General features: G+C 37.1%; 1 protein-coding gene across 1 annotated transcript in view; it reads left to right on the top strand.

The window, feature by feature from the left end:
- The window catches only part of LOC120630815, a 67043-nt gene that overhangs the window by 30682 nt on the left and 19467 nt on the right, over positions 1–16894 (top strand). Inside the window, exons 2-3 of the mRNA XM_039900106.1 lie at positions 9794–10017; positions 10918–11071. Coding sequence (XP_039756040.1) covers positions 9794–10017; positions 10918–11071 — 378 coding nt within the window. The remainder of the gene's footprint in view (positions 1–9793; positions 10018–10917; positions 11072–16894) is intronic.

Genomic DNA, 16894 nt, shown 5'->3' with positions numbered 1-16894 from the left:
AGTATGAGCCCTTTTTTTCTATTCCACTACAAGTTAGCCCTTGACTGCAGTCACGAAGCTGACGCACGATGATTCGGTCTAAAATGGTAGCGGGCTAACCTGTTAGGAAGTATGGAATTCATCGGTTTCTACGCGTTTAGCGGCACGTCTTTGTCGGTAGGGCGGTAACTAGCCACGGCCAAAGACTCCCACCAGACAAACCATTAGCTCGCTTAGAGGCGAATGCTGAAGTAATATTAAGTCATAGCTATATCATGAGTTTCATGTTTCAGTGTTACACGTTACCATTCCAATATTATTAACACGATCTCGAAAAGAAACGAGAGTCGCGGATAGCCTAGTGGCTAAGAGCTTCGGCTTCCCTTTCGTGGAGACCGAGTTCGAGCCCCGAAACTAACCTTTCGGAGTTATGTGCGTTTTTTATTTAAGCAATTTAAATATCACTTGCTTTAAAAGGAAACCTACATGCCTGAGAGTTCGCTATAACGTTCCGCACCAATCCGCACTTTACACCCTTTAAACCCTTCTCATTTTGTGAGTAGACCCGTGCCCTGTAGTGGGCCGGTTATGGGTAAATGATGATGATGATGACGTAAGGAGACCATTTTATTTATTAACACATCTAAATGATTTTCACTTCGAACACGAAAGCTACAATAATAAAACATTGCAATAGGAAAACCTGTAAATGAGATTGAATTGAACAAAATTTTCCATCTCCCGCTGTAACTCGGAACGGTAAACGCGCCCAAATGTCGTTTTCACTCTTGAACTAAGTTTGTATGAATGCAAATATCAGCTCGTGACATTTTCTGTAGGATTTCATCTACGTTATGTCCTATTTCGACGTACTCGCCGGTATAACGTTGCTTTGTAATGAAATATCTCTCGTATAATATCAGATAGGGTACTTTTAGGGAAATAGTACGTAACTGGTTAAAATTTTGGGGACTTTGTTTCAAACTTGTGCACTGAGGGTTTCATTCCTTGATAGGAAATGTATATTTCATTGGTCAAAGCATCCTGCGAAGCGGCTTATAAACCATTCTCACCCTGGGAGGAGACCTGAGTGCCTAGTGTTAGATTTTGTACTTACTCGTAAGTCGTACGTATTCTTATTCGATCGTGTGAAAGTAAACTTCGATTTATATCGAAGGAACGCCTAATTACAACACTGTTAAACAAACCTGTCACTAGATGGCGCTCTTTCGATACCATATTTTATTTATTTTTTATTTATTAACTTCTCACACATAATATACATCTTAATTAAAAGGTGTAAGCATAAACTCAAAAGAATTTTTCCGTACGCCGAGCCGTTGACAAATTTTTGCTTTGTTAGTCTAATAGATTAATATAATAACATTCACAACTCATGCTACAAAATCGTTACTTATTCACATTACCATTTAGAATGCGGGTAGGTCGACAATGATAAATATAAATGTATGTTTACTTTCACGCGACAGATAAGTAAGCCTTAATCATCATCATACATATAGATGATGATCACTTATAAATTCCTGCATTCGAGACGACAATTCATAGTATTGAATTTCGGATTTATCTCTTTACTTGTTTAAAAAGAGCTAGGTAGGTACCTTGGGGTTGTGGTGCTTCTTCTTCAAGGTAATAAACAAAACATAAAATTATTTTGCGATCCATTTCATACAGTGTATGTATGTAAGGGGCTCATAAGAAGGCTCAGAGTCACTCAAAGTTGGAATTATTTGTACGTAAATTTGATCACGTACAGATATATCCGAGATGCGTGGAAGAACTAGAGTTTCCCACATAGCTGAGCGAGTCGCGAAGCTGAAGTGGCTATAAGATGGCTCGGAGAATCGATGGATGTTGGGGTCCCAAGGTGCTGGAATGGCGACCCGGCCTAGGTAAATGCAGTATTGGTCGGCCCGAGGTCAGAGGTGGACAGATGAAATCAAACGAGTCGCTGGGACCCGCTGGAAAGAAGCGGCCAGAGACCGTGGATTTTGGAGCAAGAGATCTATGTTTAGCAGTGGTCGTCGTGGACGTTGAGATTGTTGATTATGGGCAAACCCTCCCGTTGGCAGAGGCCTTTAGTCCAGCAGTGGACTGTTATAGGCTACAAATGATTATAATAATAATCATTTATTACTATTCTACATGACGATAATCTGGTGAAAAATGAAAAGGAAAAAGTATCTAAATACTTGGACCTTGCCCACGAGATTACCGCCATGTGGAATGTTGAGTCGACAGTTATTGTTCCGATAGTCGTGTCAGTCAATGGTCTTCTCGCGAAAAGCTTCGAGCAACATCTTAAGAAGCTTTCGCTTAGTTGTTGGATCAAGGGTCGGATACAGAAGGCAGTAGACATTGGGCATTCAAAAGCGCCGCAAGGAGGTTGGTTTTTTTTTCTTATAAAATTTTAATAGTGTTTTTTGTTTTTGTAAGCATTGTTAAGAATTAAAAAAAAATGAAAATCAATAAATGATAGTAAAATCATTTATTTCATTTTACCCATAAACATTAAACATTGTAAGATATCGATTAAATGTACCCATATCAATTAAACAATTTACAAATGAAATGAACAAGAATCTCCTTCAGACAACCTTTGGCTTTCACTTTCGGGGAGGGCTAGTTCGAATCCCTATCGAGAAGACTATCAAACACCTTTCTTAAGAGAATTCTCGAGTACTTCGGTCACATTGCCAGAAGAGATGGAGACAATCTTGAAACGATAGTGGTCACTGGCAAAGTGGAAGGAAAGAGATCTCGAGGACGTAGCCCGATTCGTTGGTAGGCTCAAATTCGCACTGCTCTCGACACCAAAGTGCATATGGCTTTAAACGTTGCTAAAAGCCGAGTCAAATGGCACAAAATCGTCCAAAAGGTTGTAAGTGGAAGGGGTCACGACCCTCAGCAATGAGGAACACGACGTAGAGAGAGAGTTCGGATCCCAGCACCCACCTCCAACTTTTCTAAGTTATGTGCGTTTTAAATAATTAAAATATCACTTGATTGGACGGTGAAGGAAAACATCGTGAGGAAACCTGCATGGCTGTGAGTTCTACATATTGTTCTCAAAGGTGTGTTGTGTCCAACCATCCGCGCTGGGCCAGCGTGGCGGACTACCTTGCCTTAACCCCTTTTTCACTGTAGGAGATCCGTGCCCTGCAGAGGGCCAGTAATAGGTTAATATTATGGACGGAACAAATAATAAAAAATAAATAAAAAGTTAAATTAAGAATTATCCCTCAATACTGTCTCTGCGGCAATGGAATTGCAACGTGTCCATCGAAGCAATGCCGGATGTAGTGACAGTCCAGTCTATCGGCGCATCATATTGGTGCTATTCCACACCGCTTGCGCATCTATGATGATATATTTTTTATCGTTATTTTTAAATAATAATATTATTTTACGCTGACTGTAGGTATACAACTGTTTAGAATGATTTTCTCGGCCTTGTTAACCTAAGCCTTGTTAGCCTTAATATATGTCAGCAGCAGTTCTATCCTATTATAAACTAAGGGCCGTGTCAATATACGTGGCATACCGTTGGAATAGTAACGCAGTGTTCGGTCACAACTACACTTCATTTTATCATTCTAAAACAAAAACAATCCAAGCAAGCCTAGCCATACAAGGGGTCAGTCGTAATTCAGTCGTTTCAGTAAAAAACAAACACAGACCCGTATAGACGAACAAATAAAGAGGTCAAACGTAAATCGACGCTATATTTGAATAAGGGTTTAGCAAAAGTAACAAACATCTTCACATTGCAATTCTCAACTGGTACGTTGTCTATCAACCAAACATTTTATAGGTTTTCATTTTATGTGAAGGTTATGGCCCATAAATATTTTCAAGGTACCATGCATATTTTTAGAGCAACGTTAGATTTAAAAGATTATTAGATCATACGATAGACTTATAGGTACATCCGGAGGGGCATAAAACGGTACGAGATTGTCATCTTGAGTATCGTATGCTGCATTTAAATTTTATTAGTATCCAGTGGCAGGAATACGTAATCTTTTTTGCGGCTTGTCCACTCTTCATGATCAAATTATCTGTGAAAACCTATTATTAATTTTAAGTCAAATAATTTATGAACTCTTTTGTAATTACAGCTGTTTGTTTTCCAATGAAAGTAAACTTTAAAAAATCTGGGCACTTTAAGGGCAAAATAAATTTAATTGGACACAAAGTAAAAAAAACACAAAATAAGAATACATAGGCAATTTGGCGGCTTTTGATTATTATTACCCCGAAAGGTACCTAACTTGGAAAGTGCATAAAATGCACAGATTGTTTTTAAGCGAATTTAAATAAAATCTATCTCAAAATCAACCACGATCCATTGTGGACATTCACAAACGCTTTTTAAGAATAAGATACATAAATAGGTACTTATAATATAGAAATAAACACCCAGACACTGAAAAACAACACATCAAGTTCATCACACAATCATTTTCGAGTCGAACCCACAACCTTGGACTCAGAAAGCAAAGTATTCGGGAAGACAAAAAGGATTCATACGATTTGTGTATATTATTAGCCTAGTGGTTAGCACTTCAGCTTCACTTTCGGGGGTCCGAGTTAGAACCTTGGATCGCAACACTAACATACAAAAATTACGCCTTTTAAAATATCACTTGCTTTAACGGTGACGGAAAACATTGTCAGGAAACCTGTATGCCTGCGAGTTCTCCATTATGTTCCCAAAGGTGGGTGAGGTTCACGAATCCGCAGGCCAGCTATGTGGAATTCGGCCTAAATTATTTATATTCTGGGAGAAGACCCGTGTCCCATTATGGGCCGCTAATGGTGATTATTAAAGTATTCCAAAGGGGAAACAACACCATAGCTACATAGATAACTAAACTTATAAAAGATCCTAAAAACTCCGATTCTATTAACATGCCGATACTTCTAACTAATAGAAAACGTGCCACGCGCTTCCATTCGCTCTATTAGGATTCCTTACTGATATGTTTTCCTAACAACATTATTTTATTTTATTTACTGTGCTTATGAACTACGTCTTATGCCCGTCACTAAACCTAATAATAACCTTAATCAGATGCCTAGTGATTTAACTCATTATATTGCCTGGCAGAGATCGCTACTTAGCGATATTTGTATCCTACTTCAATCTTGCAGTGTTTGCTCTTTTTATTTTGTTTTTCTGAATTATGTGGTGTACAAATAAAAAGTATAAATATAATAATAATATGTGATGTCTATCATTTCAACAGTGAAATTATAAAAGAAAAATAAAAAACTATTAAAAATTTATAAAAAAAAAAATTGATGTCTAACGACAATAGGGGCCGTCTACGGTATAAAACACCGCTTCGGCGGATCGTTAAGTTTATGGAACTCGTAAACTGACACTTGACAGCTAAAAATATATAATTTTTATTTTTTTAATAGCCTTAGTTCCTCGCGGAAAACGAAAAATATGATAATACAAACACAAAACACCACACCTTGTTGCAAGAACCATAGACAAGTTAGGTTATACAAGTTTAGTGATAGAAAATCGATTGGTGAAAGGTAAATGACCTAGCAATATTCTTTCATGAGCCGCTGCTTACTAAGGCATTTCCTTGTCCGTCGTTAATGAAAACGGGCATAAACTAAGAACCGTTGACTTTTTTCCGTACCGTTACCGGGAGTAGGGGTATGACTACCATACTCCCTAACAGGTTAGCCCACTACAAACTTAAACTGCACCATCTTACCACCAGGTGAGATTGTAGTCAAGGGCTTACCTATGGTGGAATAAAAAAAAACGTGTGTGTACTTATGTACACGCGTAAGAAGTTATACTTTGGCGTAACAAAATAAAAATCTTTTCAAAAATTCTACATTTCGCCTTATTCTACGTTTGTAGAAAAAACGACTCTAACAATAGAAAAAAATACATTACATTCCTTGAAAGTTGATAATAACTCACTATCTAGTTAAATAAAGTTTATTTAAGTATCACAAAAAAAATATTTATGCATATTTAAAGCAATGGACATAATGAACAAATAATGGGCACTAATGGACTCGTAGTTATCGGACAACCAAGTTTCACTCAACATTAAAATTTAAGCTTTTTGTACAATTAAATCACCGGAATGAGCCCGCAGACTTTGACAATTCAAAGTGTACACTGTCAAACCTTACAGCTAACTTCAGGTTGTCGGTTTTTTGTGACAGTGTGCGCGCGCATCGTAAAAGTTAAGCAGACAGCTTCACACTGTTAATTTTGTGTCACAGATGCGCGCGCATCTTAAAATTTCACTCTCATAATTTTTTCATAACGCGCCTAAAGAAGTATAACTTCTATAACTTCAAAAAATCTGATCTGCTGTCATAACGCCCAAATACTTAAATATTTATTCATAAATAGAGTCCTATAGATTAGAGCAGCAAAGGTATACGGAACCTGTATTATCTTTGCCCAGTTCTTGCTTGACGTTTAATTTTTTATTACTATCCTTTTAATGAGCTTCTTGGAAATGCAGGTAAGGGTACGCGCAGGCATCCCTTCCATTAGTCTCGCTGAGTTTATTGACCGTCGTTTTTTTGGAAATAAAATCTCCATAGTAGCAATACCTTCCTAATGGTTTAATTTACATAGTTAAGCGGATTTGGCCACGGAAAAAACAACCTCCTTGTTAAATAGCAATTAGCATGTTCAATTATGCATTTCAAAGAAAAATCCAATGCTACCTCAGAATGCTTCAAATAGAAGCATTTGAGGTAGCATTGGATTTTTCTCTGTCACTTAATTATCGGTAAAATAGGCACGATGACAGTAACAAAGATCGTACGACAGTAATCGCTAAAATATTGTATTAATCTGATGACATATTCATGTATTATGGAAAAAGTATTTATAATCTTCGTGATATTGTTATTTATTTTCAAAAAATAAAACTGCAATATCTACCGATCCGCCATGAGAGGTAAACGCCGCATGACGTCATGTCTATATAAACATAATTTTATACCGCCTAAACTTCGAAAATCACTGGGTATTTAAAAATCAATATATTGTGATTTTAAACTATCAGTCGCTCAGTTTTGTGTTATCAGTACCAAAATACATAATCTTTAGAACCAGGAGTTTTTATATACCTCTAATTCGCCTCTGACGTCACGAGTGCAGCCATGACACATAGGGGTTTTCGCGACAAAACAAAACCTTTTATTTTTGCAAAAATAAGATATTTTTAAGTTAAGCAATTAAAATATATACTTGCTTCAACGGTGAAGGAAAACATCGTGAGGAAACCTGGACCTAAAGGGTCGGGTGAAAATATTATTTGGATATAATAGATACTTCCGAACATGACAGGGCCGTTTTTTTCAAAATTAGTCATCATACCGCCATACATATTGGAGTGACGCGGGTGGTAACTTCAAGATTAGCCGCATAACAAACCGGCTCACGTTCTTCTTTGTTACTTAAATGTCATAATAAGGGTGGAGGGTGTAATCTCTTGAAAATCAAAATTCATGAATTCTTTATTGATGTAAGCGAATCACAGGCACTTATCAAGCGTTGATAAGTTTACATTATTGTGAGTTGCTGTCGATAACTACATTTGTTAAAAAAATCTAGGAGGGTTCAAAACGCGCTGGTCTAAAAAGAGCTCAAAACAAACTTAGCCGGTTTTTTTTATTATCATGGTGATAATCATTCAATTTATAATTAGCTTTGAAGTTAGAGCAACTCACACCAAGCTTTTTTATCGTTTATGTTGTCCTTAATGTAATCACAGGATTTATCTATAAGCTTACATTTCATACAAACTTTGAAATTATTGAGATATATCTGCAGTGTTTCATCCGGTATTTTGTTATAAAATAACATACAGTTGCCCTTAAATAAATTACGAATTCCATGTAGCCTAGTAAAAAAGGTATTAAACCAGTCTTCTACCAGACAGGTCTGTTGCCAGCAGTGGGACGATAACAAATTAAAGCTTAAATGAGAGGTAAGCTAGCTCGCTTATAGTGGACACCTTAAGCCATTTGGTATATCTATTTCGCGGAATCTTGTAAGCGGCGGAAGTATGTCTCTCATCAACAAACCTTTAATTCTCTTAACTTACATAAAGTGTTACATATTTATCCTGTTGGCTATGAATTCATAGTCTTAGTGCCAGGAGAAAATGAAATGAAAAGTTCTGTTATATTTGTTTATCGTGTCTCTACTCTACTACTTGTACTCTAAAAATTTGTTAACGTAATAAGTATAACTAATTCATTGTGAATCAAAACTAAGCTAGAAAATAAATTATATTAAATACTAAGAATATAAATGCCTCAAGACTCTCCCACACCTAATAATACCTATTTCAAGATACCAGCTGTGTCAATCTGCCTGAGGCAGCTATAATAATTCAATTCTTTAAATTAGCGAAACGAATGCCGCATCTCAGAAAATGTTGCAAGTATCTCCTCTCCGAACGAGAGGTGCTTAGGCCGTATTCCACGACGTTGGCCAAGTGCCGATCGGTAGACTTCACACGCCTTTGAGAACATTATAGACAACTCCTAGGCATGCATGTAGGTTTCCTCACGATGTTTTCCTTTAGCGTTAAATCGAGTGATGTTTAATTGCTTAAAACGCATTGCATAACTCCGCAAAGTTAGCTATCTCTGCAGCTTTTTAGGGTTACTGACAAGTCTGAACTTGTGCCTAAGTCGTATACCTAAATTTAAAAAGCGTTCCATTGTTCCTCAGTGTTTTTATTTTACGTATTTCTCTAAATAAACTTTGTTCCAATGCAGAGTGTTTAAAAAAAGGATCATTAAGAAAAACTCGAATTCAATTATTAATTTTGTAAGACAAAATTTGGTTCAAATTTCATCAGGTCATCTAGTTATCAATAAATATTTTTGCAGTCTGCACGATAGGTTTAATACGGTAGCCAGGGTGGGCGGGTGTTATTACGTTCCAAAAATCAATTGAAACAGTAAAACCCATCGTAAGCCGCACTAATTGGTATATGAAATGCGCTGAGTACGATTGCTTTACATAATGTAGGTACATTTACATAATTTGCTACCAGCTACAGCTTTTCAATATTAACAAACATAATGCTTTACGGGATTTGATTTTAGCTTTTATTACGCGACTTTGTTATTAAAATTCCACTTGAAAATCGTTTTTGGATAACGTTTAATAACATACGGAAATTACCAAATCACTAAATATGTTCGAACCTCGCTCACTCACCTCTTGCTTTTCTTCAATTATAGCTATAAAAAAACACCCCTGACCAGAGAGATCGCTGGCATCTCAGACTGTAACATCACTTGCTAACTTGCAGTCTAAGTACAATGAACACTTTCAGTAGTACAAATTTTGAACAAGTTGATTCATTTTTAAACCCCCACGCAAAAACGTCGGGGTGTTATAAGTTTGTCGTGTAAATATATGTGTGTGTTTGTGGCCTCGTAGTGGATGCACTGATTTTGACTTTGTTTTGCTGTTTGAATGATGAATTAGTCGGGAGTATTATGAAAAACGGTCTACGAGAGAAGAAAACGAGAGTATATGTTTAATGAAAAACGGTCAAAGATGGCCGCCGCTGCAAAATTGCGGTTTACATAATAAACACTATGCCAAATTCCAAGTCGAAGATGGCCGCCATTATCAAATGGCAAAATATATATTTTTTCACAACACCGTCAATATGGGTATCGAATGAAAGGTCTGGACTGGTAGAATAACTTACGCGATATTGAAGGTCGGAGGTTAATCATTTTTAAATTATATATTTTCCAGGCACGTCTACCTCACATAACAACAGTGCTAGCTGTGGTGGCGCTATCCTCGAGTAGCATCGTCAAGTCACCAGCTGACGACGGGCAAAACTTCGAGCTGCTGATACTACACAATAATGACATGCACGCAAGGTTCGAGCAAACGTCGCAGCTCAGTGGCGCTTGCACCACCGCTGATCGGGAAGCTGGGAAATGCTATGGCGGATTTCCAAGAGTTGCGCATGTGTAAGTATTATTTTTTTGACATATAATTAGGCAATTAGGACTTTTTTTTAAATCCTGTTTTTTTTTTAAATAGAATATTTTTTATATCGAAAATACGAAGGGTGCCGTGTAGGAAAGGATTCAAACGTAAGAATCCCGTGTACATTTTATATAATAGCTGACAGAATAGTTTTACATGGAATATTTTATTTTTTGCTATAAAAAATAGCACTGTAACCTTAAACGAGATCGATTTTCAGTATTCCCACGTCTTCTCGTCTTAAACTGAGCAGATGTATTTTTTGGCATGCCATTATTTAGAAAAAATACGTCAAGGAAGAGTCAGATTTTTCCAAGCAATTCCTCGTTTATGTGCGTTTTAAAATATCACACAACAATATGTCTTGGCCGTCGCCTAATGAAGGAAGATTCCTAGGCATACATTTACTTTTCACCAAACTCTTTCACTAGGCAAGTCATATAACCAAACTTGTCTATAGTTATTTTGTATAGTGTTTGTATTATGATATTTTTCGTATGTAGTAATAAAAAACGAATTTATATTATTTTTCATCTGCCCAGTGTCAGTTTACGAGTCCCCTAAGCATTACGATCCGACGTATGGGTGACGCAACTTAAGACGGCGCCGAACGTATTTCGTGAATAGTTTTGTAATCCCTAGAAATCACCTAAATCACTTGGCATCCGATTAAGGCGATTCCTAGGTTTAGTGGAAACGGTAATAAAACGAGTAAAATAAGGCCCATGTTACTTTGATGGTAAAGTTTGAAATGCAAAAGCGACTCTTCGACTGCGAGCGAGCAAATCTTGTACTAAGGTTACAGAGCCTTTGTAAAACCCCGGGAAGTTGCAGAGCTGAAAAAATCAAGTTAGTTAATAATTATATATACTACGTTTCAGAGTAAAAGAGGCAAGAAAAGCTGCCGCGTCTGGCGAAGGGCCCCCAGTACTATACCTGAATGCCGGTGACACATATACGGGAACTGCCTGGTTCACCGTCTATAAATGGAAGGTTGCCGCCGAGTTCCTTAACGCGTTGCAACCAGACGCTGTTGTAAGTAAAAACTCACTTGGAATAATTAGGCACTTTGGCGTTTTATTGTGTAATATACTGATATCTATTATGAACACCCTGTACTGGCTATATAAATGAAAGCTTAAATTGTATCGCCATTTCAAGCGCCACATGTCACTTTCGAATGTCTTTGAAATTAATGAGACTTTCGTATGACAGTACAGTGCCAAAATGACGTCAATCAATTTGAGTCAAAAACAAAGTGACAGCAGTGGTAATAATAGAGGTCAGTTGTGTCATACATCTGGCGGTGACATAGCACGGCACGGCATTCAATTAGATACCAAAAATATATGAAAAATATGCTGAATATTTAACTCAAAGGCAAAACTTTCTTTAATCAAATTCCAAAAACTTAACTTAGTTTGTGAACTGTGAAACAAGATGGCGACCCAACAACTTCAGTACTAAACTTATGTACCACAGTAACAGTGATATATAAACCCTTCGTTTCATATAATTTTGTTTATTGAATATATCTCATAATTATATGATGTTTAGACATATATTTATATATTTTAGATGTGTATATATATATTTTTTTTCTTCCCAAATTTTTCGTTCCTTTTATTACATAAATAAATGCCGTGCAATTGTGTATCACCGCCAGAAAATGTCCGATACACATTCAATGGAGGTTTCTAACTCTCGAATAAGGACCTTATTACCGATTGAGACAGACGAATGTTATGGAAACATAAATAGGTATACAGTTTGGCAACGCCACCCTATCCCACGCGACGTCTATTGAGTAAAATTCAACCTTAAAATAATAAATTTAACCTCATTTTGTATTCCCAGAAACATATTGCCTACACCCGAAGTGAAGCGTTGTGGGGGTAGGGTGGTATGTTGCATATAAACCCGTGCCATTAAACTTTCGTGGCTCGAACTCGCTGCAGTGACTTTTGTCCGACGAGACCTTTTGTCTCCATGTGGCGCCATTAAAAAGTTCCGTAACGTACTGAATAAGTACGGCCAGTGAGTTATATGCATACCCACATATCGCTGTTAACTGTCTCATATCCCGTAGCTAACATTGATAATTAAAAACTAAATTTGAAACGTTACGGCGTAAATTTGATGATGCATCGCTTATAAAGTTAGCAACACTTCGCAGGGCATGCAAGGATCACGTCGTACAAAGTGGCGACCTTTATCTTCAGACGAGAACTGTCACAAAAAGTTCGACTACAAGGTACTAAAGAGTTACACATATTGTGGAAAACCTGTAGGGTTATGATAACTTAAAAATGTTAAATTAGTTAAAATATAACAGAATGGTATTGAAGATCCATATGTTAAGGCTTTAAAACTAATGGTTAAGGTACTATTCATGGTAGAGACGCGATATGAGACAATTTACTATGGGGTGATATATGTTATGTCGTTACCAATATTGTTACATATGACGTTAAGAACATATGCGTTTGCTATGTTAGCCTGTGTTGTCCTAGTTTATACCAAAAGTGATACTAAGTACCGATCAGTGTTTCCGCAAGATATACAATCTATTGCATGATTATAATTATTGTGTGAGACAATCGTATTTATTTGACAGATAAAATAAGTACGGTCTAGTGGGAAGCTTCATCCGCGTATTTTTTTTTTATTTACGTATACCTTCCGAGTTAGGGTGTGTGGGACTCAATGGCGAGCCCTTGTATGAACTTAAAACCAGCAAGTGAAAAAATGTTTAGGTGACCACCTCAATGCTAATGGTATACTCCTTGGTGTCCACCGTTGTGTTGAGTAATTATTGTGTTAGACAATCGTATTTATTTGACAGATTAAAATAAAAATTAAAAAAAAAATTAAAGTACTGTCTAGTTTCAGTCGCGTAATTTTTTTTTTATTTGCGTATGACTTCCGAGTTAGGATGTGCGGTGCTCAATGGCGAGCCCTCATGTGAACTTAAACCCAGCAAGTGAAAAGATGTTTAAGTGACCACCTCAATGCTAATGGTGTCCAACTCGTGTAGAGGTAAATTGTGAGGGCAAAGAGTATGTAGACGCGAGTTGGTTGATTGATATAACTAAACTAGCTGCCTCGCTGGTCTCGTGGTGAGCACTTTCTGCTGCAGATCACGAGACCCTGGGTTATCAGTTAACATCAAATAGCCCCCCTACGTGATTGTCCGCTCATGTACTTTTATATAAATACTATTAATGCTTATCAAATAAATAAGTAGAAAGTGTCAACCCTAGATACCAACGCTTTGTGATATACATTCTGTGATTAGATATTCCGAATGGTCACGTCTTTATTGATACTTGATACCGACCGATGTCTGACCCTTAGTAAGAGATACGTACGCTCGCAATAGTGGATTCGTGTTCGAGTATCGAATGACGGAGGAAAATAGAACTTATTTTAACAAGCTAAAGCTCTTTTTGTTTAAAAGTCTCAAAACTTGCTAATTAACGTATTCGCTGTCGCGTATCGAAGTAAACATAATAAAATTGACCATTGGAGGCTCAAATTCTGTACCACAGATTTTCATTGTACAAAGGTTCGGCCCAGTGCTCTAGCTTTAGATTTCTGAACACATTCAACTCTGACATTTCAAAGTTTGATAGCGAGCAGCCCTAGTGACGACCTATCTTGCGAGCTCTGTAGAATTGCGAACTATGACATTCCAAGGATTGATTGCGAGAGTCGTGCTAAGAGTTCTGTTTGGTATACCTAGCTTCGCTAAACTTCGCTGAATATTATAAATGCGAGTGTGAGTGTTTGTTTGTAACGCTTTTACGCCTAAACTACTTAACCGATCAACATTGCATACATGTTCTAATATATCGGACCATTAACTCAAACTTAGTGCAAGCGACACAACACAAATTTTAGAGGAGAAGGTTTATATAAATATTTTACAAGCAACTGTATTTAATAATTTAGTTATTCAAAATAGTATCATAAAAATTGATGTATTATTTTTGCAGGGATATGTGCTGTGTAATTTTCCCTGCAAGAATAATAATAAAAACGGCGTTGTAGAATGTAGTGTGACCAAACTAGTCGTAAATTAAAATAAATTTTTGACAACCCTAATTCCAATACATTTATTTTGCGAGCTCCTCGTAATACGCAATCTGTAATTATATGCATTGTTAGTCACGTCTCATTGGATACATGCACCGTCTTACGACGCTGTTGTTTCTTTTTAGTATACTCAGCTACTAAGCGGAGCATATAATCATCTCTATTATGACAGTCCTGCAGGGAAAGGGTCGCCTCTCAGCCTGACAAGAGCTTAGGCCGTAGTCCACCACGCTAACAAGTGCGGATTGGTTTCTTTACATGCCTCTGATAACATAATGGAAACTGTGGCATGTAGGTTTCCTCACGGATCGAACTCTCTCCTCCAGAGAGAGATGCTAGCTTTAGCTGTAGGCTAACACCGCTTATGAAATATCGCTTATGATACAATCCGTTTAATTTTAGAATTAGATTCCAGCCGCTGAAAGAATTCCTGACCTGACTGATCCGTCACTTGGAAATAACACAATCATGATCATCACATAAACCGATAGACGTCCACTGCTGGACATAGGTCTTTTGTAGGGAGTTCCAAATTCCACGGTTCTGTGCCGCTTGAATCCAGCGGTTACCTGCGAAGCGCCTAATGTCGTCCGTCCACCTCATCGGGGTCTACCAACGCTGCATATCAGTGCGGGACTGCCATTTCAGCACCTTGGGACCCCAACGTCCATACCTTCTCCGAACTATGTGCCCCACCCATTGCCACTTCATTTTCGCGACTCGTTGAGCTATTTCGGTAACTCCGGTTCTTCTACGTTTCTCCACATTTCTGAGTTGATCACGTAGAGATACTCCACAATATCTTATATCTATAAACGAGCAATTCTTGTATAAATATATATAATTAGTATATCGGAATCGGCTCCAACGATTTTCATGAAATTTAGTATACAGGGAATTTCGGGGGCGATAAATCGATCTAGCTAGGATGCATTTTTAGAAAATGTCATTTTATTCGTGTTTTCCGGTAATAACCGAGTTGGTGCGGACGAAGTTGCACGGGTCAGCTAGTATATTGTAATAACACAATAAAACATAATATTAAATAGTAAGAATTAATAAACACTTAACCTCAATATAGGTACAAACTAGCGCTATTTTAGTGGGTTTTTATGTTATGATTTGCTGCTTCCTGCTCATGGAAACTTTTCCGACTTATCACGCATAAAAGACTATTCGCATTACTTCTACTCTCCATATGAAAATAGAGTAAATGGTTGGCAGCCCTACTTACAACCTATCTTGTGATCTGCTTGTAATACGCAGACTGTAATTAGTCCATCTTGTTGGTCACGTCTCGTTTGAAACTTGATGCATCGTCTGACAATTCAAATGTCTACCTAACTACCTACCTTAGTAGACCCATTACTTTGGTATACCGCCAAGCAATAGGTATGGCGATATTCTGTGTAGCTAAAATCTCATAAATTTGTGATCATAGCCGTATATTATGAACTCGTGAATATAGATTTATTTTGTCAATTTCTAAACCTTAAGTTTTCAATCATCATATAAACTTATTACTGGCCCACTACAAAGCACGGGTCTCATCCAACAATGAGAAGGGTTAAGGCCGTAGTCCACCACGGTGGCCTTGTGCGGATTGGCGGCTAGTTAAAGTTAAAGAGGGCCATCTAGGGACAGTATAGTTTTCCAGTATTATGATCTAGATGGCGCTCCATCGATACCATACAAATCGTAATTAACTCTCACGCGTTCTAATAAGTAAACTTAGATAGAAAACCTCACATTTGGCACTCTTAAGAATTTGGACTAAATTGATCGTTAGTCAGAAATTTGGCAGTCACCGATATCGGATCCGTATTTAGGTGTCGAATCGGTGTCGCTATCGGCTAATGTCAAAGCGCCCAATTACGACCAATCTTGCGAGCGCCTTGCAATGGACGCAATCTGTGATTATTCCATCTTGTTTGTCATGTCTCCTTTGACACTTGATGCATCATCGGACAATGCCAATTCTATATATCTACCTACTTATATAAAGGTTTAGCCAGAACTTTCCTCTCAAACATGTTTTATAACGGCCTATTTTATCTAAAGTCCTTGAAACGTGTATAATATTTTATTACCATTGCTGTTGAATGAAAATTTATGATCCACTAATAGAACCTCACCGTGAACTCAGCCAGGTTGTTTTTTTGTTATAAATACCTATTTAAGTGTTAGGTCCTAATATACTAGTTTTAAGTGCCTATGTCAGTTAATACCAGTTATATTATATCGCAATCGATGTATCTCCTGCAGTCTATAGGTTCTTACTCAAAACAACGTCACTTTATTATTATTATTATTATTATTTAACTCTTTATTTGTACACCACAATGAAGTTAGGAAAATAAAAAAACAAAAGAAATACAAAGACAGAAGTAGAATACAAAAGGCGGCCTTATCGCTAAGTAGCGATCTCTGCCAGGCAACCTTTGGATTAGGACAAGATGAGAGAGAGCGGACAGGTGGTGTAAAATTATTATAAACGTACATTCAAATAGCTAAATACAAATACATAAACAAAATTGCACAAATAAGAAAAATATAATAAATAAATATAAAATAATAAACTAATATATACTCAATCATACATATATGAACATATAGATAATAAAAATAAACATAATCAAGGTATAATAAATGTCGTCATTATAGTGCAAGATAATATGCTTTAAATCGAGGTTGAGAAGCCCCAGAGGTGGCGTTTTTATGTAGACCTTTTTCGCAATTTCTTGGAGCCCTAATATCTGG

Source organism: Pararge aegeria, chromosome 17 (assembly GCF_905163445.1).
Source record: "Pararge aegeria chromosome 17, ilParAegt1.1, whole genome shotgun sequence".
Classification (NCBI taxonomy): Eukaryota; Metazoa; Arthropoda; class Insecta; order Lepidoptera; family Nymphalidae; genus Pararge; species Pararge aegeria.
The sequence above is the reverse complement of the archived record's forward strand: the minus strand, read 5'-3'. Positions and strand labels throughout refer to the sequence as shown.